At 36.1% G+C, this 26,573-nt stretch overlaps 1 protein-coding gene across 1 annotated transcript; it reads right to left on the reverse strand.

The window, feature by feature from the left end:
- Positions 1-3,544: 3,544 nt before the first annotated feature.
- SLC25A46 (solute carrier family 25 member 46) lies at positions 3,545-25,902 on the reverse strand. Its single transcript, XM_019727768.2, has 8 exons — positions 25,507-25,902; positions 22,714-22,756; positions 21,302-21,359; positions 19,061-19,138; positions 18,502-18,602; positions 11,009-11,065; positions 9,723-9,780; positions 3,545-5,354 (listed from the first exon to the last, which is right to left on the reverse strand). Exons 1-8 carry the CDS (start codon positions 25,778-25,780, stop codon positions 4,776-4,778), a joined length of 1,248 nt encoding a protein of 415 aa, XP_019583327.2. The 5' UTR covers positions 25,781-25,902; the 3' UTR covers positions 3,545-4,775.
- Positions 25,903-26,573: the final 671 nt, after the last annotated feature.

The raw sequence follows: 26,573 nt of genomic DNA on the forward strand, positions 1-26,573 counted from the left end.
GATAAATACGCAGAAATGGTATTGCTGGGTAATAACGTAGTTTTTTCTTAAATTTTGAGGAATCTCTATACTGTTTTCCATAGTGACTCACCAATTTATGAGGGTTCCTTTCCTCGTCATCCTCTCCAGCACTTGTTATTTTGGGTCTATTTGATAATAGCCATTCTAACAGGTGTGAGGTGTTATCTCATGGTGGTTTTGATTTGCATTTCTGCAATAATTAGTGATGTTGAACATTTTTTCATGTGGTTGTTGGCCATCTGTAGTATTCCTTAGAAAAATGTCTATTCAGCTCTTCCGCCCATTTTTTAATCTGGTTGGTTTGTTTTTGTTGAGTTGTACAATTTCTTTATATATTTTGGATATTAACCCCTTATCAGAAATATTACTTATAAATATCTTCTCCCATTCTGTTGGTTGCCTTTTTGTTTTATTGATGGTTTCCTTTGCTGGGCAGCTTTTTAGTTTGATGTAGTCCCATTCATTTATTGTTTTGTTTTCTTTGCCTTTGGAGTCAAATTCACAAAAAATATCCCTAAGACAGAAGGGTTTTTTAAATGGTGGGCAAAAAATGTTTAACTTTACATATGTATTTTTCTTGATATTAATTCCTACCTACAAAAATTTAACTTTTATCACTATAGATGTAGACAAATGTTTCCTTCTTCCCTTCTAGTTTCTTAGACTGGTCTAATAACTTGACATAAGCCCGTAAGACAAGTTAACAGGAGAAAAACAAATTTAACTTTGTAACATAGAAGCCCCATAAAACATGAGGCTCAAAAAAAAAAAAAAATGACCATAGCAGGAAGCTTTTATTATCTTTTAGACAAAGAAACATTTGTGAAGAATTGACAAGGCAGAAGGGTTTGGGCTTGGGGTAGTACATGGTGAAGAATTAACAAGCTTGATTTATCCAGCCCTCTCAGCTCCACACTCCCTGTCTCTGGTGATAAGGATGCCTTTCTCCCCTCCCGGTCCAGGGAGGGTACCTTCCACAAGGGAGCTTTATCACCCACTTTCATGGGGGCAAGGCGGGTCAGGGTGTCCTTCTTGAACTGCTGCTTCTCAAGTAACTTTAATTCAAAATAATCAATATGTCAACGGGGCGTATTTTGGGGTGACATATTCTGAACCCCTACATCACCAGTCTGAGTAGTTCTCTATCATCGGTAAGAGAAAAATACTGGTTTTATTTCAACATTTTATTGAACCTTTTCATATTACACAATTTACTGAAAACATTTAAAACACCAGTGAGACAAAAACAACTTAAAAAATAAAACAAAACACGCATATAAACAAAACACCTCTTCTAGCTGAGGTAATAATGTATGAGTCATTGTCAAATCACAAGTTTTTGTTACTCTGCTATACAACTTTCTACCATCGTTATCAATGATACACAATGACTCAAAAGAAAGACATTACATATCTAGTTTATATTAGAGTGAAATGTACAACTATTTGAAAGAGAAAGCAGAAATGCCAAAGTTAACAGTCACTCAATGTGAATTGTTACCAAGAGGATTTTATTTCCTTATATATTATTGAAAATAATTAATTCAAATCTGACTCTCTTTTCAAGAGCTGGCAGTCTTTTATGTTAAAACATGGGAGTAAGCAAACTGAGGGTAAACAGTCTCCAAAATCTCAGTTGAAAAACAAATGATCAGGCAGTGTATTTTGTTTTCTGGGAAGATGTATGAATACACAGATAGAAATACTGAAGCATTTGAGCCCAACCAGTAAAGTGAGTGTTTTGTGCAGTTACAACAAAGTCAGTGCTACAAAGACAGCTTGAGTGGTAAGGCACACCAGCAAAAGTGAGCAAGACTTCTTACCTCTCCACTTTTGTTTCTGAAAACACTGGCTAAATTATCAAATCTCCCAATCCAGAGCCATTTTGAAATTAGTGTGTTTTTACTACTGTGTTTCCCCGAAAATAAGACCTAACTGGAAAATAAGCCCTAGCATAATTTTTCAGGATGACATTCCCCGAACATAAGCCCCAATGTGTCCTTTGGAGCGAAAATTAATATAAGACCCAGTCTTATTTCGGGGAAACACGGTATTTCATATTTATAACATCTAGTGCTGGGAGTTTGGAGGACTAAATTATATAAACTTAGGGATTATTTTTCATGGGCCCAGAAAAAGAGTGTCTGTCTCAAGGGAAAGAGATTTATAAACAAATTTAGCAAATCAATTCATAAATTCACTTAACATAATAAATTAACATTTACCAGGTGTTTCAGTTCTTAATTCAGTCACTTCCAGAGTATTTGACCCAAGTTAAGAAACCACTCAATGTAAGGCAAGCATATCACATTTCAGCTGTCTGGCCAAAATCTGGTTTATGTAAGAGGACCATTGGACCTATGGAACGTTTTAATAGAATCTTATTCATAATACTATTAATCTTATTGAGTTAAAAATATTATTCTGAGCTATTATTACCTTAAGAAATGTAGCCTATGGATATTTGCTTTTGGCACCTATATGCTAAAGAAATAGAGCAATTAAAAAGGAAAAGAGCACGTCTAATGTTTATTTCGCTATTTCTTTCTAACATCAGTTAAACACATTTGGCCAGCACTTAAGTGCTTGGATTTAAAGTTTTTACATTTCAACTAACTCAGAACGGCCGTAAACAAAAATAGTATTTTACTTGCCCCATTTCAATTTTAATGTTAATTTGTATTCTTTCTCCAAAGAGACAGAAATAAGAGCAATTTAGTTGTGTGTGGTTCAGGGTATCAGTCTTGTAATGATTCCATAATGAAACAGATTTATGTAACTGAATCTTCATGCTAACTTCCTTCAAATAATCTTGAAATACTTCATTTTTAGCTAAAGGACCCCAGAGATTTTCACTAGTAAGTACTTGATTCCATTCAGATTCTGTTCTAGAAATTTTCTGAAACTTGAAATTTTCAGATATTTACTCTTGTCTGAAATCATCTTCTTTGGTTATAGTAAAAATAAAAGATTTTTCAGGAAATTGGATATACTATAAACATCTTAAAATTTACTTAGCAGTTCAAAAGCAACAAAAATAATGTAAATGTCATAGTTCAGACAAAGTAAACCATAATCTAAAAATGTAACTATAAACTACAACATGTGATCAGTGGTGTTTAATTTTATTTTTCCCCTCTTGGTGGAATTTAAAGATAGAAAACTTATGTGTTTTAATAATTAAAACACACACACACACAATACAAGATAGTAGAGAGAGCTGCTATTTAAATACTATTTCATACTTTTTGGATACCACATTTTGGTTCCAACACTATTACTCACAAAAAGTAGCCATTTCACAAGTAAAACAAATCTCTTTGTATGAATTCTACATTGGACAACATCAGTGCATAGTCATTGCACTTCAGTGTGCTAAATGGCTCACAGTAACACTGATCACCATCATGAGGAAATGAAACTTTAAAATGTTTAGTGATGGATCAGTAAAATGCACATTATTTGACTGTATAAAGAACATCACCCAGTTAGGAGCAGGCAGAATTTTTTTTTTTTAAACTGATGAACAATTTTTTTTGCTTCTTATTTGTTGAAAGTTACTTCTTTTCTCATCCATAAAAAACAAGGACAAACTTCCTTTAAAGTTTGTATTTTTTCTTCGGTATTCATCCAAACAAGTTTAAATAAAAGGCAATAAGGATAAACCTGCTTTTTCCCTTTATGTGTATCTAGTTTGGAGACTGAAACTACAAAGACTGGAAGAAAATAAAAATGAAGCCATTATTTAATGATGACTATACAGAAGGCAAGAGGCACAAATTCCCAGGTGAATTTTAATTTTGTCTCCACAAAAACAAGTCAAAGACAAGTGACGTTCTTTTTAGTACACAATTTGTAAATCTGGAAACAGTAGTGGTTGTCATGATTATTTTATATTCTATCTCTGTTAAGAGTGGCTCTAAAAACAGCCTGATGACTCACATAACTAGGTAAGCAAAACAAGCTGTATAAACATATGACGAATTTTAAGTTGCTGATATTGAAATGCTGGCTTTGGATATAGATAAGTATGCTGTTTGCCTTAAATTTTTTTGGGTACCTTGGCTTTTAATGTTTGATTCTGATATTCAAGCAGAAAGTGCATGACTTCATTTTATGCAATAAGCTGATCTAAGAATGGAAAATTTGTAGGAAATTCCGAGTTTTATGTATACATATAAATAGCTTTATGCAATAAGTGTGCAGCCATTAAAAAGTTATATAGGGAAAATACAATTTAAAACTCTTCCCCTTCTGCTTACAGACTGCCAGATCGAATCCTTCTCATCTTTATCATTGATGACATAAAGTATTTGCTTAAAGGGAAACTATGACCTCTTGATACTACATATTATATTAAGGATGACATACCAGTTATCAACCAAGGTGAAATAAACATATAATAAATATTAAAGTCACATGGAATAAATTCAGCTATGTGAAATTGTTTTGTTTGCTGACAAATTTTTGCTTCTGACCAATATCATTTTTAGTTCAGCATGCATGCTACACTAGCTAGAATTTAATTCATATGAGTTTTGTTTATATTGATTTTTCAAATTTGGAATACTTTTGATCCAAAATATATACCTATGCCTTTAATAAAAAAAGAAGAGTCAATATAATAAGCAGGGGCTTTTTCCAGCAGTTTCACATTCGAATCCATTTTTTTCCCCAGTATTGACTTTTCTCCCTCATAATTTCATAAGAAAGGATCCAGATTATGTCTTTTAGACTAATCAGGAACCTACATCTCAAACGTTATTTTGAAGAAGTGTAGAGTAAATAATTTTGGTGATCTGTAAAACGGCTGCATGCAACGTGTACTGTATTATAACAGCACCAAACCCTTTATAGAACCCAAGCACTCCTTCCTCCTGCTTTATGGTATTGATACAGTCTCTCATTCCCTCATACTGTGTATTAATTGGAAGCACTTCGTAGCCAAGGTCTGTATTGTCAATTATTGTGCGTGTTCCTTGAATGTGGAGGCGGTGCAAAACTGTTTCCAAGGGGTAAAGCATAACATCAGAGCAAAGACTGGCAGCAAAGTTAGCAATAAGTTCTGGAAAATAAGCATCCAACATACTCTGCACCGGGCTAGTGCTCTCAGTGAGGTGGCTATTGTAAGTCTTCCTCTTTAGGATCAACAGGACGAACTTCTGGATGATTGAGCTGATGATGTAATGAAGAACCCCATGCAGCACTGTAGGGAAGATCAGGGAAAGGAGGGGAAGCAGTCGTTTGCTATGAGGCACCCCCATGCCTATCACTCTTCCGATGCCTTCTTTAACGCATTCCAAAATTCCAGTATTATCTCGAATTATCTCACTCTGAAATAAAAATGATGACAGGAATAAAAGTTAACATTTGCTTATTTCGCCACAAAAAAGGAATCTCTGAAGGTCTCTTTTAAACCCTAAGTTACTGATTACAGAGGGAAAACATCAATGGTTTGCAGACTTCAAATGCTATCTAGGTGTTAGATATTTTTCGTTTTCAATAAAATTTCATAATACTGATCGCAGTGAAGCTGGGAGCTCTTTTTATTGAAAAGGGAAACGGGAGGAGATGGAGAGGGGCATATCTGGTTTCCCCACTCATAAAAAGCCCCTTACAACTCATTTGGAAAAGCAGTAACTACATGACACTTAAAGAGGTAGGTCAGTGCGTAGAGTTCTTATGCATGGGTTCAAACCCTGCCTCCATTACTTACTGATTATGTGACCCTGGGCAAGTAATTTAACTTCCCATAAGCCTCAGTTTACCATTCTATAAAAATGGGATCAGTACCATTATCTTTCATGCACAGAGTTGCTGGGAGTATTAAATAAAAAAAGGCCTGATACCCAGAAGGTACTTAATAAATGTTAGCCATTATCATTTACAATGTCACTGCCTTTTAACAATTTTGAGGCTATGTATAACAGAGTCTGTGATACAGATTATCGAGTCATGGACCGGCAAAAAAGGAACACTGGAGGCCAATTTGGCTGTAGTAATGACTGAAGAAGAGAATGTATAAAATGAAGGCAAACGGTAGTCAGGGGCCATACCATAGCACTGAATAGACTTCGGCTTCTAGTCAGATGGAAAAAAACTGGTTAGCTTTAAGCAGAAGATAGACAAGATATTCCTGTTCTCAGTGGCTATTGTGCAGAGGAAGACAAGAGCAGAGGCTGAGGAACTAGTTAAAAAGTTAATGGATAATCCAGAAAGGAGATGATGGCGGACTGGGCTAGTAGGCAGCAATGGAAGGAAAGTGCTTCAGTTGTGCTTTTATCCTAAAATTACAGCTAATAAGAACTACTGGTGGATTGGATTGGGGGTATGAAAGAGAGAAATGAAGGATGACCTCAAGGCTGTTGGCCAGAGGAAGTGGAGGAATAGCAGTGACTTTTATTGAGCTGGGAAATATGGTTGGGGTAGCAATTTGGGGGAGAGATGCAGAGTTCAGAAATGTTAAGTCTAAGGCGTAAACTCGGAGTTTATAATTAGACTACAAGGACAAGGTCCAAGCTGGATATATTATACATGTGAGAGTTTTCAGTAAACAGAATATATTTAAAAACATGAGACTAAAATGAGCTCATCTAACCTAGTCCGTTTCCCTATCTCTGGCCCCTTTCCCACTCCAGTCTACTTTCAATACAGCAGCCAAAGAAATTCTAATAGACATGTTAGATCACGTCACTGTTCTGCTCAGATTCACCAAAGACTTTCCACCTCCCTCAAAGTGCAGGCCGAATTATTCCAATGACCTGCAATGTCCTGTATGCTTTCTTCCCCTTACCTCTCAGACCTCATCTCCTGTTCTCCCCCTTGCTTAGTGAGCTTCAACTATTGGTTGGTACAAAAGTAACTGCGGTTTAAAAGGCTAAAAACAATTGCAAAAATCGCAATTTACTTTTACACCAACCTAATATATTGGCCTCTTTTTTGTTCCTCAAACACATGAGACACAATCCCACCTCAGGGCCTTTACATTTGCTTTCTCTCTATTTAGAATGTTCTTCTCCTAAATATCTATGGAGTTCTTATGCACTGACCTTTACTCAAATGTCACCTTCTCAGTGATGCCTTTCCTGATCCTAAAAAAGTAACAATCACCCCTCTCTACCCATTACACACATTGTTTAATTTCCTTATTTTATTTTTTTGTTCTCTTTAACACTTAGAACCATCTAGTATACTTTATATTATTTTGCTTATATCTATCTGCCCCACAAAAATATTTAAGTGCTCTCAGGGTAGAGTAGTTTTGCCTGTTTTGTTTGCTGCTGTATCCCCAGGGTCTACAATGGTGCCTAATATAGGTTGGCATTCACTAAATATGTAACATATCTTTTTAAATGAGCAGTTAAGATTAACTGAAAAGGTAAAGTGAAGTCAATAAAAATTTTGATTTAACCATATGCTGAGAAGTTTGAAATTGATTTTAGGGACTAGGAGTCAATATGGATCCTTAATCAGCAAAAGGACATAAGCACTGCAAAGGAAGAACATTAATCTTACATGAGTACTTAGAACGGACTTTAAAATGCAGGGATCAGAACAAGTATTGTTCATGAAGACAACAGATCCCTAGGAAGTTCACATTGAAGGTCGCCAGGAGGTGCTCTTCAGGAGAGCTCTGTGGGAATGTGTATTTTTCAAGGAAAATAATGTTCTCAAGGAAATCTGAGCGCCCCAGAAAATAAAAACAAAACAAAAACATTGAACATGAAGTAGGAAGAAAACAGCTAGTGTAAAAAGCTGAGTAAGTGGTAAAGAAGGGATGAGAGTGGTTGCCTCTCAGTGGAGAGAAACAGACAAATCTCAGATATTTGTTGAAGTTAGAACTAAGAAGGCATGATGACTGATTGGTTACAAAGGATGAAAGAAATATAAAAATCAAGACTTTCCTAAAAAGTAGAACTAAAATTTGGAGTCTTTAGCATGAAGATAACAATAGTATCTTAACAGAAAAGGAGAAGAAGCTCAAAAAGAAGCTAATTTTCAGGGAAATAAGACGAGATTGTTTTTATGAGTTTAGTTCAGGGTGAAGACGATTTAATTCTCATAAAGATTAGAGTGAAAATGATTCAAAAGAGTAAATGAGTTCTCCAGGATAGTTAATGTAGGATAGAAAGCAGAGAGGACAAGGATTGCACCCTGGAGTATAGTAGAAGAGACGGTAACGAGGTTACGTAAAGAAGAGGCAGATGTGCAAGAGAGGAGCAATCTAAGAAGGAAAAAGATTTCCGGAAAATCAGACCAAAGAAATCAAAAGGAGTCAGCAGGTAGAACCTGGGGCAGGAAACATAGGGTGTGGATATTGGGTTAAAAAAGAAAACTAACGTAGAGTGAGCTGGGTACTTTATATACATAACTCCTTTAATTTTTATAACTCAGTTATTAAAATATTATTCCCATTTTATGGATGAGAAAGTTAAGATTTAGAAAGGTTAAGGCATTTGTTTAAAGTCACAGATCTAATTTAAGTAGAGAAACGTGATTCTGATATGGGTCTGTCTAAAGCTAAAACTTGTTTTCCCCGAATATATCATGCTGCTTAGCTGTATTTTCTTAAATACTTACCTTCTTGTTATTTTTTTTCCTTAGCTATAAAATGAGGATATCCCATAGTGTAATAACTACAGTCCTATACAAAGATTATATAGCATTTATTTAACACAATGCCAAATGCTAGGGGAGAGAAAAGTATATTTGGATAGCAAGATGTTAACTTCAGTTAACTGAACTTAATTCTAAAAAATAAGTTAAAAAATCAACAATAGGGTCAGAAAAGCAATGAAGTGGAAAAGAATAATTAAAAGAGGAAAGGCTGATCCAGTTAGGTTTTTAGAGAGGGAACTCATTTATACTGAAGACAAAAAATATGCTAGAGAATCTGATGTTGGCGATGGAAGACAGGTGTTACGCAACTAGTTGGATTTTGTGTAGGTAAAGTTAAAATTATCTTCATCTTACAGTTTTAAGTGTAGGAATGGTATGATGAGAAAGTACATTCATTCGGTGTATTATACTTAAAGCTCCACCATGTGGTTAGAAATAGTAAAACAATTAAAAACACAAGCAGGAGATGGCTTTATTAAGTTGGTGCAAAAGCAATTGTGGGTTTTGCAATTATTTCTATCTAACCTTTTAAACCACAATTACTTTTGCACCAACCTAAAAGCTTTGTAGTACTTAACACACCATAGCATCAACTGTTCCTTAAAAGGCATATTTAAAAAACAATGCTGTTAGTAAACTACCTACGGAGACTACCTGCTCACTGTTAGGATGATTATTCATCATGTTTTATGCTCAGGTAAGAAGTAATTTATTGTTCTATGATAAGCCATAACCATTCGAGTTGTGCACGAGTCTTATAAAGTTGAAAAAAACCATGTAGAGTCTTTGTATTCAGAGAAAGTCATAGGCTGGCTTCTGAGATACCTGAATGAAGAGTATAGCTGCCTATGGAAAGGATAAAAAGAATGAAAACTAAAAGTATGAAGTAAGTTTGCAAAGGAAAAATAGTCATTAGCAATGTGCCTAGTATATAATTTTTGATATATGCGTGGTAACTGTGAAATAAAAATTTTATAAGGACATCATTTTAAATTGTTCTGTTATACAATCAGAAATACAGAATATATTGACTATTCCAAAAAATATTTTAAACTAAAAAATGACAATAAAAAATAGCTCACCTGTACTGTTTCAATTAGACTTGCTGAATAAAAAGGCATTGCCACCATGTAAGTCAGACTGTAGAGATGAAAACAAACTTATCAGTATACTGAAACAAGATGCTTACACTAAATTTTTAAATACCTACTTTAGTATATCAATACAATTTATATTCAAGACTGAATGACATTTTTAAGGTTTTTAACTATTAATACCTATAGCCTAAATACTTCAGAGATCTGTAACACAGGATCTTTATTCAATAATTAGAGATGAAAAATTAAGTATTAATAATAACACAGGGACAGCCCTCAAAGAAAACAGATTTTATTTTAAACCAGTATAAAATGTAGGCTCGTTTATGATTCATTGTTTGGACATCTACCTGCACATAGCTAGCTAATGTAGCCTATAAATCAGACACTTAAAATTTAGGATGAAGGATCCATTCTATTGCTTGCCTTTTTTGTAATATCTAAACATTATCTGTTCTGCTATTATCCTATATTATCATTATCCATTCCCAGATCTCCCACCCAGCAGAGCTAAGCCATTCTTCAATGGTGAGTGAAGTCCCCTTTTATTATTAAAAAACAATATTGTACAGCTTTGCAAAGTTGTTTCCTACCACTATTATTTAGACATAGTAATATTACAACTTTGCAAGCCTGCAAAATATAGTCATTTAAAATAATATCAAGGTGGGACTTACCTAACCCTATGGGCCAGGTCCTGGCAAGTAGTGGTTTTCAAGGTGAATGGAACATCACTAAGTAATAATGTGCTAGAATGCCCCACAGAGGGAGCCAGCAAGCTGGGGGGGTTTCCAATTCACAATCTTCAAGAAAAATTAAAAAGTGAAGAGTAAAATTCTAATCTACAAAAATGGTCAGTTTTGTAAAATCACTAAGTGCCTTCAGGACTACATTTTAATGACACTAAGGTTCTGAATTTGCTCATCACTATACAAATAAATTTGTATCTCTGCTTAAAAAATAAATGATAATAATTTTCCTGGTAATTCGGGTTAAAAAAGTTGAAGCCCTTTGCTAACTTCCTAAGAACACAAAGAAAAATTAGGTTGTGATTTCAGCCTTTCAAATTAGAAAAATTTATTTTAAAGATAATATTATATATTTCAGGTTTTTATTCCTAAACTCTGTTACTTGTCTTTTGAAATTCTAGTTCACAAATATTTCATTGCTGTAATTGTTTTCAGTACAGTTATTTATATGATTTTTTTTTCAGTTCTAACACCATAAAAATTAATGGAAATTTTCACTATAAATGCCATTTTCATACTTACGATTTCAGTAGAAGGTGTTCTCCTATTTGTTTAGGATTCCATTTTTGTGAAACCTCCCTAACAAATAAAAATAAATTTAAGTAAAATGAGACCCACGTAATTTAAAACATTTTGCATTAGCCCAATTTTCAAAAAGGAAATCAAGTTTTAATTTTTGTAAAAAAAAAAATCTGTAGGAGAAATATACTCTAATGGTGAACATTTTCCTTTCTGGGACACACTTCAAACAATTATAATAATTTGAAAAGAGAAAAAACATATAAAGTATTTTTGTGTGTGCTGATAGAAGGGTCTGACAGAGGGGGAAGAGTTTTAACTGATTATAAAAATGAACATGAGACATTAAAGCAGGAGGTATAAAAATGAGAGGTTGAGAAAGAAAGAATGGATGGGGAAGGAGAAGGGAAAGGAGGAACAGGATAGAGAGGAAAAAAGAAATTTTAAAAAGTATGTAAGAATATGAGAATCAAAAAAACAAAATAAAATTAAGTAACTGTAATGCAGAATGACGTATTCCATTGGAGGGCAACCTAATTTCCAAACTGCCTTTACTTACTATGATGACATTAATTTTGTACCCTTTATTACTTTCCATAATCTTCCTGAGCACCTACTGTATGTCAGGAACTGTGCCAAGTGCTTTACATGAATTATTTCTCGTCCTCACAATGACCTCCACTTCATAGATGAGGAAATTGGCTCAGAGAGGGTTCATACATAACTTACCCAAAGCCATACAACCCTCATTTGATACAAGAAGGAATCTGTGAGATAAGCAGAGCAGGTCTTGTTGCATTTGTTTTACGTATGAGAAAAATGAAGGTTAAAAATACCACATGGACATGTGCAAAGGAGATAGGCAAAATGCCAGGTCAGCAACTGAGCTCTCAGACTGCGTGCATCCTGCTCTTGAGGTTACCCTTTGGCAGCCAGAAAAGAAGGAAAGAGAGGCCAGATGAAAGAAGAACAAAAAAGGGGAAAGTTACATCAAGAGAAAAGTCAAAAAGGAGAAAAGACTACAGAGAGTAAAGGGAAAAGTAATAAGGAGGCAGAAAAAGAATGCAAAGGCAGATAGAGAGGATGGGAGGAAAGGGGGAGGAGGATGGGGAGAGGCAGAGTGACAGAAAAGGGAAGTGTAAAATAAAGCGGAGACTCCCTGCCACCAGTTCCCCTGATGAACTGGGCAACCCACTGCACCATGGCCATGGCAGGAGCCTGAGAAAAACATTTGCTACCTCAAGTAAGTGACTATGACAAACATAAGTAAAGGAATATATTTTATGTTAAAAAGGGGAAGAAAATTAATCACTAATAACGTAAGTGTTCTAAAAACAAACTCAGTACAATTATAGCATGGGTGGTATGTGAACTTTCCTACATTTTTCTAAGAGACTGAAAGGTCGGCAGAAAAATTTTTACACCATAGAACAACCATCTCTGATTTATGAAGACCTCAGAGAGCCTTCTGGGTCACTAATTCTGATTAGCACTAGAATACTATATTAGGCCTGAACAACCACAGCAGAATATAGCTGGAAGGACATTCAATGATTAAGATGAAAAATACACACACAAAAATGTTAGACCTCCCATCTTATTGACAGTGACTTTAGGATTATAAAACAAAATATGCTACGTGGTTTGCAAATCATCTGAGCACTGCTACCACTTTTATTATGGCCTCAGAAAGTATGACCGCAGGTCATCATGACAGTGGCTTTAAGCTTCGTGCAGTCATTAACATTGTAGACAGATGGGTCTGTGACCGCATTTCTGTAAGAACAGGGCCACCTTCCTCTTGAATACAAAACTAGTTACTACTGCCAATTCTTGAAGACATTAAGATTGTTGAGTTAAAAGAGTAAAAAATAATAGAGTCAAATATAAAAAAAAAAACTAAGACTCTTTTCCTTGTGTCTGTTCTCTGCTCCTTTATAAAATAGGTACAATTTATTGCCACAGCTCTAGAAATTTAAATTAGCATATTTAAGTGCTTCAGGAAAGGGGGTAGTGTAGAAATCCACTTGTGATTAAATCTTTTTATATTTTATTATCAAATGCCAAAACATGTGTAAATATATTTAATACACTATTTTCACAAGCAAAACCTACACTGCAAATGAACAAAATTAAGAGAAGTGACCTGCTTTTACTGAAAATGGTTTTTCCATTTGGTATACATACTCTCGTGCATAATCAATACACAAAAGCAAAATTGTAAAATAGCTGTATTTACTAAGCAGTCTTTACATTCCACTGCCTCTCATTTTCACATGTTCAAACAGCTGCCCTCATAAAAAAAAAAATCTTCCCTCAACCCAACCCAAACCTCATCCTCCAGCTACTTCTCTTCATCTCTCCTCTTCATAGCTAACTTTCTAAACTTGCCATTGCCATGTCCTAACTTCCTACTCAACTCTAAACCCACTCCAAACTGGCTTTCACCCAATTATTCTACAAAAACAGCTCTTGCCAAGGTCCCCATGATTTCCATGCCACTAAATCCAATGTACATTTTTAAGTCTGTACCTTACTTGCCATTTGAGCAGCAATGTTGCTCCCTCCTTCTTGAACATTCTCTGCTCTTATATTCCACTATCACTACTCTTCTGGTTTTGCTTCTCTCTTCTGGTCTCTACCTCTGACTCCTTGCAGGAGCATTTTTCTTAACTCAGCCACTTATTCTGGAGTTTCTAAAAGCTCAGGCCCTTTTCTTTTCTTACTTTACATGTTGTATTCCTTTCTTAGGCAATCTCATCCAACATGATGGCTTTAAAACCTCCCAAATCTATTGTCTTCAGTTTAGTCTTCTGTATATATCAACCTTGTGTATCGTCTGTCTACTGACAACTCTACCTGGAAATGGTAAAGCACCTGAAAATGACCTTGTCCAAAATCAAACTTACGATCTTTTTTCCCTACTCTTAGACTCTTTTAGTGTTAGGATTTTGCTCACTTTGGTTCAGTCATCAATTCAAATGGGAACTGCAGCCAAAAGAGTAGGCTCAAGAGAAGGCTGAGACTCAGAAGGGCAGCAACGGAAGAATCAGAAAAGATCATCAATAGCAAGGATGTGCCGTTAGCGGTCAAAGCTCAGCTCAGCCACACCGCGCAGTCCCGGTCACTAAGTACAGATGTGCAAGGTGGACAGTGAAGAATGCTGACAGACAAAACATTGATGCATTTGAAATACGATGTTGAAGGACAGATCTAAAGCTCCCCTGAGCTGCCAGAAAGATGAACAAGTGGGTCCTGGTGCAAATTAAGCCTGAAACTCGCTGAAGGCAAAAATGACAAAACAAAGCTGTCCCACTTCTGGCACTTCATGAGAAGACAAGGGTCTTTGGAAAAAATAATAGTAGGAAGAATAGAAGGCAGCCGGCAAAGAGGAAGACCAAATAGGAGATGGGCTGACTCCTTGAAAGGAGCCCTCGGCGTGAGTCTGCAGGAGCTGAGCAGGGCTGCCGGGAACAGGACACTGTGCGGATCACTCAGTCACGGGTCAGACTTTATGGCGTGGCATGTAACACACACGTACTTAGGAACTGTTAATTAGAAAGGTAATCTACTGAATTGGAGAAAGATTTCACTGAGTTGAAAGGAGAATGTGTTTAAAGTCAGTGGATTCAGAGGAGTCATAGGAAAACAGACAATGTGAGGAGAAAACTGTAAGGTGTTTATATTGGTACAACTACAAATATGAGCTGAGTCAAACTAAGTTGGAGTTCAACCAAATAGTTTCTGTGGGAGACTGAGTATACAGACAAATTTGGTTACAGGTACCCCTTATGTTAATGGTAGGAGAAATGCCACACGAAAGGAAAGGGTACTTCTGGGGGCAGCAACACAGTCTAAGTCTCTCCACCTGGGGGAAGGTCTGGGGAAGGACATGGGAGGGGTCAGGGCAGGAGACAAAGGAAGAGATCACGGATGACGATCCCGGGTTATACACTTTTTAAAAAAGTACTAATACCAAGAAGCTATAAACTAAACACTGATGAATCCATACTGCCCCACCTGTGCAATTAAGGAACCTCAATCCAGGAGACCCCAGAGCTCAGCCTCCTCCTCCCACGGTAACTTCTGTGAATGGCTCTGCACGATTGCTTTGCTGCCTTGTGGGCTATGACTTTGCTTTTCCCCCCAAAAAGGTAAACCCTGCCCAAAGGAGTTACAATTAGAAAATAAATGTTTACACGTACTTCAGAGAATGGATTTATTTCACATCCAGTCACACAAGCCAAAATCCCAGAAGTCATCCTTGAAACCTCCTTCTCTAATCCATCCTACCATCACTAATCCATCACCAAGTTCCATCAACTTGACCTAAATATAAACTATCCACTCACATCCATCTCAGGATACCACCCTGGTCCTAGCTACCATTACTTCTCACTGCTATTACTGTTACAGCTTATGAACACGTATCCTTTTATCTGCTTTGGTCCTCCTGCCATCTTCCCATCTCCAGTTACAATGACCCCTTAAGAACATAAATCTGATCATGTCACAGACCCCTGCTTAAAACTCTTCGATCCCCATAAAGTGGCCTACAAGGCCCTGCACAGCTGGGCTGCTCCCTGCGTCCTCAGCACCCTCTCACACGGCTCTCCATCCTGCTATCTGAGGTCCAATCCTATGAGCCTTCTCTGGGTTTTTACCAGAGAAGGGAATTTTACCAAGTTTCCCTGCTACAACATCTTTATACAAACTGGTTTGTGTCTCCTAATCACCACTCAGATCTCAGCTTAAGTGCCATTTCATTAGGGACACTGTTCCTATCCCTTTAATACTCTCACAGAACCATATTCTTTTCCTTCAGAGAACACATCTCAGTTTGTACTTATTTATTAATTAGTAAGATTATTTTATTTAATGTAAGTCCTTACACAAGATTCTAAGCTTCACGGTCACAGGTACCTTTTGTTTTTTCTCCTTGTTGTATACCTGATTTCCAGCACAGGACCTGGAGCACATAGTAAGTACTTAGGAAATACAAGCTAAGTAAAAAAAATGAAGTAATGACTGAAATTTATCATGAAAATTATCCAGGTAGAATACAACAAGCATAATAAACTTTTGAGTCTTCTTTAGTAAGATTCAAAATGACAAAGAGAAAACACCCACACAATTTGACATGTATGTCTATAAAATAAGAAAGTTAGATAATAAAATTTAATAAAATTCAGTGCTTTCCCATTCCCATTTCTCTTTTTCCTTTCCCTCAATCTGAAGTTAAAGTTACTATTTCATCTCTGCGTTAGAAAATGGCAATACTTGAGTAAGGTTCCAGAATTAAAAAGTGGTGTACCCAGGACTAATAGAGTTCTGACTGCTAATACAAAACTCTTTACACTATACCATATAGAAATCCCTGAAGTTTGTTAAATTCTTATAGAAATTTGTGTTTGTGGGAGAACTTTAAGAACATGTGATAACAAGTACTAACTTCTGATTTTATCCTGTGACATAAAATGCAATAAGGTGAATAACATTAGCGAATGGCAGAAATTCAGACGTTTTTAAGCATGAGAGGGGAAATTTTTTAACAGGCCAAACATTTGTCTTGTTTTTAACATTTAGCAAAGCTGTGTTAAAGGAACATCAAGACTTCGCGGTCCTTTGAAAGCAGTCACATGGGCAAAAAGCATGCTGTCAGTCTCTCGTTATCACCTCCTCCCCTATAAAGGCAAAATCCCACGACTGAGACACTAGTGGTTGTGACTGCAATTACCTCACTTCCTTGGCGATCCCCAAAATTCACACTGCCAGGGGCCAACTTTGGATTAAAGGCTATCCCTGGGATATAGTGTTGACACAGAAAATCAGAGGCCTGCTAAATAGCACCCAAACAAATGTATGCTTTCCAAAGTGATCTATGAACATTCCTTTCATACATCTTAGTAAGGTTCCCTTTCTGTTACACATAATTGTGCCTATCCCAAATGTATACCATTCTTCTCACGCTTTTCTACTTGAGACCCCAATGCTCATTCTTCTTTCACCTTGTATCACCTTGTAATGACCTTGAATCTTGTTTCAGAGAGAAAACAGACCCAGAAGCAAATTTCCCCTATTTCTCTACCCTCTCGCTCCAAATGTATTTAACAATTCCAGTTCTCCTCCCTTGGCACGTAGGACACTACTGTTTGATATCTTACTGCTATTTTCAATTTGTTTTGTGAACACTTCTTACTGCTCCCCTCAACTACTTTTACACAAACACACACAAACACACACACACGCGCGTGCGTGGCAGACACCTGTGCACTCCCAAATTGCCCAGAATTCTGTCCTTGGTTCACTCTCTGTCATTAATCTATACTTTCTCCTCGGGAAATTCATCTATCCTAGTGCTTCAATGCTACTTCGATGCCACAACATTCAAAGCTATGCCTCTACCGTCAAATTTTCTCTAGACTCTGATCCATGGTCCCAAACACTTACTAGACATGGACCCCCTAGATGTCTTATAGGAATCTAAAAATCATCTATTGGAGTTTAAATTGCTTATCTTCTTTCCCATTCCAACTTCATGAATTTTTCAACTTGATTCCAATCTAGAAATCTCAGTCACTGGTGACAATTCGCTCTCTTATACCCCCATTCTCAGTCTATCACCAATTACCAACTGTACTTCAGAAATGTCTCTCCAGCTCCTCCCTTTCTGTTCTACTCCATAGTTCAGGCCCTTCTCAGTCTGGCCTAGATTACTATAACAGTCCTCCACAAGTCTCTGCCTACACCAGTCCATATTTTTTACACTGCCACTTGAGTATATTTTTGATCAAAGCACCCATATATTAAAAAAAAAAAAAAAGGAAACAAACGAAAACCCCTTAGATTCCCAATTCCACAGAGAATAAAGCCTAAGTCCTTTATAAAAGCACAGTCATGCACCTCAGCCTCTTTTTCCATTATTCCACTCCACATGCCCACTACTCCCAAGCATAAGACAGTTGTTACCCAAATCTTCCAACCTCCATAAAATTGGGTATGCTGTCACCTTTACTCAGAATCCTCTCCTCTGCCAAGTCATTCCTACTCACAATTCAAGATCCAGCTCAGATTTCAGCTCTTTTTTGAAATCCTTGCCAAAAACTCTATGAAAAGTGTCCCTTGGGGCTCTGAAAAGGGTTTGTTTAATTATACTCGTAGCACTAATCACAGTGTACTATAATTTGCTTACATGTGTTTCCTTCACCAGATTGGCTACTTAAAGAGCAGGAATTGCTCACATACTCATGTTTGTTCCTTAGTTGACAGTTGATGACACATAACAGTAGAGCTAAAAGACACATCTCAATAGATATACCAGGAAGCATTTTCTTTATCACATACTAATTCAGTAAGAGATAACTAATTAACTTTATTCTGTTTTTTCTGTTAGCTACTTCAGGCAAGTTTTCAAATTCAAGGTATTTTTAGAAACTATCATATTTTGTCATATTTTTTAATATGAAGCGAATGTTGAGAAAACGCCAAAAAGTTACCTTGGTAAAGGTGTAAATTCACTGATTAGTCCCTCTGCTCCAAGTGTGACTCCCTGGACAATAAATGTACTTCCCATTCCTTTCCAAAGGGCCCTTGGTCCCTAAAATGAACAAAATTTATTGTCATTTCTGTTAATGCCTAAATAAGAAACACACAGAAGGTCTTAATAAAACTTGATATTGAATGTTTACTGATATTCTGCAATAAGGCATTATTCAAAAAGGACATTTTAGTAGAGAACTATGACTAAATTAATTCCTATCATTATTCTAATATTTGTTGGGTGGCCAATGTTTAGGCCAAGATGAACATTCCAATTAATTAAATATCTCTAATATTGATTAAATGCCCCTAATATTTAATTAATTTGAGCAAAGGTGTAAATTCACTGATTATTCAGTGACATCAAAAAAAGTCATTATTATGTAGTATTAGTTTTAGTACAAGAGTTAAGATATTTTCATTAACTAAATTATGAGGAATGATTGTTGCTTTAATCATTACTAAGGCCGAATGACTCTTAAATAACTTTAATAAAATCTATAGACTAATTCTCACCTGAGTTTTGTTAAAACTGTACATGATATTGATGACTGTAAATGGAGTGAGATGATAATGCCGAGCATGATAATTAACCTGTAAAAAAGATATTTCATGATTATTTTCTGTTACTGTTTTGATAAAAAATAACAAGGACATAAAAGATACACAGTGGAGTCACAACATAAACAAAAATTCAATTCTAAAGTCAGCATAAATTCCACATAAGCAAAATTACTCTTGAAAGTGCTTTACGTCACTTATTAAAAGTACAGTACATACAGTTATATAACTACAACTCTGAAGACCAATGCACAATATACATAGTAATGCATAGAATACATAATAAAGAAGGTCTTGTTCTTTGACATTTATATTTCCTTAAACACTAGAATCACATTCAGTGCGGCAAAATGCTCATGCTGTTTAACACACAGGGAACAGGAGGTATGTGTCTCCCAATGGCAACCATTTTTCAAACTGTAAGCTATAAACAATTGATAAATTACAAAATCAGTAAGGAAGTCAGAACCAATACTTAATAAGTGAAATAATTTTTTAAAACTATCACAATGCATCACACATTGCGAAGGTATTTCATAAAACTTTTAAGTTTTCATATATGTATACACTGGATCACAATGTAATAGTATCACAGTTTATAAAAATTCACTGTTCTGGGGCATATACAACTGTTCACATTTTTAACTGGCTCTTTCTCTATATACACTTATATTTTTGGTGTATATAGCATGAACAGCTTAATTTGCAATTATTATCTTTTCTGACTCAATTTTTAAAGAAGTTATAGGAGCTTTTGCTACAGTTTAGTCCACTGATCCCTGAGGGCATTTAAGGGAAATAACAGGTTCAAAATTATTTTCTTGATCCTAAGGCATGATTTGCCTTTTTCCTTGTGCTGACATTTTCAATAATAGTGCAAAAGCAGTGAGTTGTGGGCAAAATTGCTAACTCCTTAGCATGAATCAAAGTAGTGGCACAAAATTATATTTTTGTATTTATTATATTCTTCAATCCACTCACTTGCAAGGAGGAAAAAGCCACTTTGACTAAAGAATGTCCTTGAAGAAGTAAAATACATTAATTTTATAAAATCTTGACTCTTGGGTACACATCATTGTTTGAATTACTATTCTGTGTGTTGCATAATAAAGTAAGATGGCTGTTGTGAGGAAAAGCACTTGTCTAATGAAGTTGCAAGCTGAACTAGCCACTTTTTTCATGGAACACCATTGCTTCTGAAAAAACTGATAAGACTATAGTTACTCACAGTGGGGACAGACATGTTTTTAAAAATGAACAAAGTGAGCTTACTGTTTAAACAATAGGTTTTGTTTCTGGTGATAAATTTGAGTACACAAGCATAAATTAGAATTCTGGAAAACCTGTATCCACCACCAAGAGCTTACCAACATTGAAACACTTTTCTGGTGATATTGGTAGTGATTTTAATGATGGGTTGTTTGTTTCTTTTTAGATACTGTATAACCAAATGCCGTAACATTTAGAAGATCTATATAATTCAGTAAATCAATGTTTTTCAATTAATCAATGCATGAGGTAACTAACAAAATGATGCATGGGTAGAAAATCCCTTCAACATGCAGTATAGACCAATAGAATTTAATGTAACAGAGTATAAAAGTTTAATTGATGTGGTTTCAAATTTCACATTGCAAATAACCTTTAAGAAATTACCACTTATTGAGTTTTGGTGTAGTATCAATTATCTGAAAAAGATAAAAAATACTCCCATTTTCAAATAAGTATGTGTATAATAAGGCTAGACATTCTTGTTTCTTTCAAAAACAATGTATTGCAACAGACTGACTGCAGAAGCAGATGTGAAAATCTAGCTGTCTTTTATTATGCCACACATTAAAAATATATGAAAAAAAGTAAAATATTTCTTTTTCATAAAAAGTTATTTACATTAATACCTAATGGGCTTATTATTTTCCAACATTAAAAAAAAATGTTAAAATTTTCCCACCTCTGATTTTTGAAATGGTAAATACTGATAGCTATAACCCATTCAAACAAAAGTTCTTTGGAGACCTCAGTAATTTTTAAGACTTAAGAGGTTTCAAATACCAAAAAGTTTGAGAACTGATATATTATAGATTTTGGTACATTTCATATGGAATAATGGTTACATGATCTCAGCCATTTATTGAGCTCTGTACTACAAATCAGGGTTAGGATTATTGTTTAGAAGGTCATAAAAAGCACAATTACCTGACATTGGCGGCGTAGAACAATGCAAGGATGGGCCAGTACATTTTCTGTGAAGAGACTATATAAGAATAATTTATAAATATATACAATATAGCCAAAATATAATTTATAACATATATGTATCTGAAATTATTTTTGCAGATTTTGCAAAATCATGCATTATTTTATGTTCCTGATTCTTAAAAGTTAAAAAAAAATGATTTTAAAAAGTCTATACATTTTTCAAATCATTGTACCAATAACAAAATTCAATAGGAAAATAATAAAGCCAGATCTGCAAACTGGTAAGCAAGGAAAACAATACTATATAATACTAATATGTATCACATAAATATGAAACTACATTTCTGTATGCCTGATATGGGAAACTTCTTTCCTAGACAATTTAAATGTTCCTTTCTATTTCTTTTGGAAGATGTCTTACGAACAGTTCCTATCAGAAGAGTCATATATTTTTCATGAACCTCATTCTATACATTTTGGTTTTGATGTACTTTGTGCTTAAGTTATGGGGATTTTAATGACCATGTTAATTGACTACTATTTTATGTATAAAATATTTCTTCTGCAAACATTTCCTACAAACTAATTACAACTGTGGGCTTAAGCACTAACAGTGACACATGCCTGCATGGGCGTGTGTGCGTGTACTCACACACTCATATATATATATATATATATATATATATATATAAATACATATGAAAGTAATATATCAAATGAACAATAGCTTTAAGTATAAACAGCGAGGCCAAAGAAAAGTTAACTCTAGCAGAAGGAAAACCTTAATACACAGATTTTGTTTCTATTGACATTCATGTCCTCAAGTTTAATTATGCAAATTAAGGTCATTTTTTTCCTTGATTAAAATGTTTAAAACAATGAGAGTTATTCTGGCAATATATGTAAGCATTTTTGCAATTCTGATATTTTTGAAACAGTATTCACTAAAGATCACCTAATCAAGACTAGAGGCTTTTCTTACACAAAATAATCATTAAAAATAAAAAATAATAATGGTGCGCATTAAATGCTGACTGTAAGTAAAACCTAGACTATGTTGTTAATTATCTTCAAATGTTTAGGGAGAAGTTTCAATGCAAAATTATTTGGTTTTTTGGAGGGAGACATAAGATTAGATTTGATTTATTCTTTGGATAGACATGTGAAAGGTGTTACAATATTCCTTACAAAATTATTTTGTGATTATAAAATTCAATGACTATTCTCTAGGCTTACTGGAAAAAAAACAAACTCAAATTTGAAAGAATCACTTTTCTCTGCAAAATTTTATGCAATAATCTACTGCTCCACAGAATCAATCTAAAAGAAACAATACTAATCATCTACTACTATTATGTTAAAAACTTTAAATAAAAACTTAAATTAGAAATCCTTAGATAAAACATTACCTTGCAAGTCCAATACCAAATCCAGCAAATCTACTCAACTGTTCTAAAATAGAAAGAATAAGATTACTCATAACCATTATTTAGGTTTACTATAAAAACAACAAAAAATATTTTCTTTTAATAACATTTAAACTCCATGTCCCAAAGCCAAATTCTGATAGGGGCCAGGGAAGTCATTTGAATGAGTGAAGGGCTTGTGGCAAGTTGTAAGGCACCACTGCTCTTCAGCTCAAATTCATCCTTGCAGTGTGAGGCTGTGGGCTCAGTGTTTCTAAGCTGTGATTTTTCTAAAAACATATTCTCATTTGTATGTATTATAGTATCTTCCAATTAAAAAATATTTGCAACTATTTAAAACATTGTGTGGACCAAGTGAAACATGTCTGCAGGTAGACTCTAAGGGCTACCTGTTTCCAACTTTTGAGTATGAACAATTTAAAATTTTTTCTATAGAAGTCTCTGACTGATATTTACACCAACAATTTTACCTCTCATGTAAAATTAGTCACTTGCTGTTACTGGTGGGGAGCATCTATGTTAAATCAAGTCACAAAACACCTCAAAATTTTTAAATGGAAAGAAACTTAGAATAACCAAAAGGCTCTCTTCTTCTCTATCTCCCCAAGTTTTAAATATTTTGAAAGTAGCTGCTTAATTAGGTCTTTGTGATACACTAACAGGTACATACGTGCTACTGCTGATGGCATTTCCATAGTCTTATCAGAAAAGTTTAAAGCTGGAAACATTCCTATGCATATGTCAATGCAGAAAAAAATTGTTTCTTCTCGACTTAAAAATTCAAAACCCTGCTGATGAAATTTCACAACCACAGGGGACTAGTCATCACATTTCAGCTACAATACAATATTTACAAGGGGTAATTTTCTCTCTCTGCTCTTGTCCCATCTCCTCTCTTTCTCTCATTTCTGTTCTTTCAAATGAAGCGATGCCTTCACTGTCCCCTTAGTCAGAACAAGGCCATGTAAACATGTCCCTGGGGAAACAATTTGGCTTACTCTTGCCTTGAAAAATGTACAAGTGAGACAGAAGCTTCTTTTGCCCAAGTTAAGGTCCTTTCCTCCTTTCAGCTTTTTTCTTTTAGTGAGTACCAATTATCCGCTTTTTGTTAATACAGAAAATACCACTGATATTTTCTGGAAGGTATTAGGAAGTTTTACTATTGTTAACTGTGTAAATCTCTTGGGTTTCTATCCTCTTTGCAAAGTTAGATTCACCAGCTCCTTAAGTGCTGCTAAAAGAACCCTGGTTTTACTAAGAGCTCCTGGTAACCATCAAAGCACAATTCTTGAAACAATAAGTTTTACTGCCTAACCAGGCAACTGTGTAGCAATATGTGCATTTTGAATTATTTAATTTATAACTTTCTAGTACTTGTTTTGTGACCAATAGCAAGCAAACCAGAATGAACAAGCTAATTGTATGATGCTGTATAAGTCACTGATCCCCCTCCACATGCTCATTTGCTTATCAGATGACATTTAAAGTCTATTTCTCCCAGTTAACCAAAATCAAATAAATATCACTGTACTTCCAAGTCAAAATAGAAGTGAGAATAAAATTTTGGTTTAGAATATACTTAATATTTAATGATATAATCTATTCTAACATCTCAAGAGAATGGGACAAGGTAGCCATTATTTCCATATTATGAATTTAAAAATGTTGAGAATATCTAGATCAGTGCTATAATTAAAACACAGGTCTTCTGACATCCTACTGAGAATAATTATGTCTTGATTCCAAAGTCTTATCTTGAAATCATACAGGTGATTTTGCTCTTTAGTGGAGTTTAGGTCAGAAAAAGGAAAATATAGCAGGTGGATATATATATATATATAATTTTTTTTCTCAATTCAACAAATCTTTATGGGGCTCCCACGGAGTGCATGAATTTAAAATCTATAATTTATTTAAGTAGAAAAGTGTTATATTACTTTACCTCCTTAAAAATTAAGAAAAGGAAATCACAACTTCTCTACATATTTCAAGTGAATCGTTTAACATGAGTGAGGCTCAGTTTGAAAGTACCATAAGTGTTAACAGAAGAAAATGGGAAGTATAAACATTTTCTCTTCTACCAAAAAAAGGGTTTGATGCCAGGAGGTAGTTTGGGATCTAGAAAATAGACACCACTCCTATGATTAAAAGAAAAAGGAAACAAATATTTTTAGTCTGCTATGTGGTCCATACTGTCCTATGCACTACTCGCATCTCATTTTATTTAACACTTAGAAAAAAACCCCTTATTCTTCTAGTCACGTTAAAATTGAGAAAACTGAGGGCTCACAGGCACTAAGAAAGTCTCTCAGCTTTTAAGAGTGGTAGAGCCAGGTTTGAGCCCAAGTCTACCTCTGCTGAAAAACTCTTTGCAGAAAAGCTACAATTAATTAAATCAAAGAAATACAGCGGTCATTTAATTAGGTAAGGTTCATATGATTCCCAATAAACGGTAAGTAATCCAATTTCCTTCTTTCTTGATTTAGGTCATCGGATGTCATACGCCAAACCCTTCGAATTTAGAAATCTCTACCACGCAACCCATAGCTAAGACAGGTGTCTTTTTGAAGGTGATCCCGGAGAAAACATTTGTATGAGGAAGAGGGAGCAGGCCCGTTTCAAGGGCAGAGGACGAAGGGAGAGCAGCGGGTGTGGCGCGCGATAGACCCAGAGGCCCCGAAGGCGGGACCCTCCGTGCGGCTTCCGGGTTGTGCAGGCCGCGAGTCGCGGCTCAGCCAGTCCACCCACCCCTGCCAGGCTCCCCGCGCCCCTCACCGCTGCTCTGCACCGGCACGCTGCCGCCGCTGCCGCCCGGCAAGGGTTCCTCCGCCGGGCCCTCGGGGGTGTAGGGGGCGGGCACACCGTAGGGCGGGCTCTTCTCGCCCCAGTGTAGGTTGCGGCTACCCGGGATGTCTGGGGGAGTGGTCACCCAGTGGCCCAGGTCCGACGCGGAGCTGAAGGACCTTGCAGGGAAAGCGCCACCAAAACCCTGCTCATCTCGGCCGCGATAGCCCAGGCCATCGAATCCGTCCGGGCGCCGAGGATGCATAGCAGACGGGGCAGGATGAGGCGAGCCCACCCGGAGGCCACCACCACTGGGCCACCGCGACTTCGGGCCACACAGCTTCTCCTCCACCGCGGCTGGGGAAATTGACAACCGGAAGTCACGTTGTACACCCGGACGTTCACAGCACGTGATTGTAGCCATATCCGGCGGTCGGGAAAGACACGGTTGCCAGGGAGACGCGGCAGTAACTGGGCCAACCCTTAAAACTGTCGCCTTTAGGGAGGAGGTGGAAAAGATGAGTGTAGGGTGCATGCAACCAGTACCAAAGAAATGCCGTAAGGAAATTGGGGTGGGAGCTGCGGCCAGGACGAGAGGAGGTCAAATAAAGATGTTTCATAGGGAAATACAACTAACGCGCCGTTGGAGTTGACTCGCTGAGATCTCGGCCAGAAATGACCCACTCCACACAAAGGCCCCAGATTTCGGTCTTTTCTTTTCTCACTTGGCTAGTGCCGCTCCTGCCACAAGGGAGCTATTAGTGGTTACAAGTGCGGAGTGCTGGTAACGTTATGTCTGCTTTGCCTTCCTCAGCGTTTTGGGTAAAAATCTGAGATCTGGTTCGGCCCAATGAACGCAAAGGTAGTAGGGACGGCTAAAACAAGCATTAAAAAACGACATCCGGGGAGAAAAGTCCCCGTTTCCTTTCCCCTTCCCTGCTCCCCCCACTAATATAAACTGTTCTCCGGGATTTAGGAATTAACCATTTTGTTTTTCTAAGGCCACAAAAAAAACATAAATCGTTTTCTGTAGTTTCTGTTTTTTCTGGTGCATCTAA

The sequence above is a fragment of the Rhinolophus sinicus genome, linkage group LG03 (assembly GCF_036562045.2).
Source record: "Rhinolophus sinicus isolate RSC01 linkage group LG03, ASM3656204v1, whole genome shotgun sequence".
Classification (NCBI taxonomy): domain Eukaryota; kingdom Metazoa; phylum Chordata; class Mammalia; order Chiroptera; family Rhinolophidae; genus Rhinolophus; species Rhinolophus sinicus.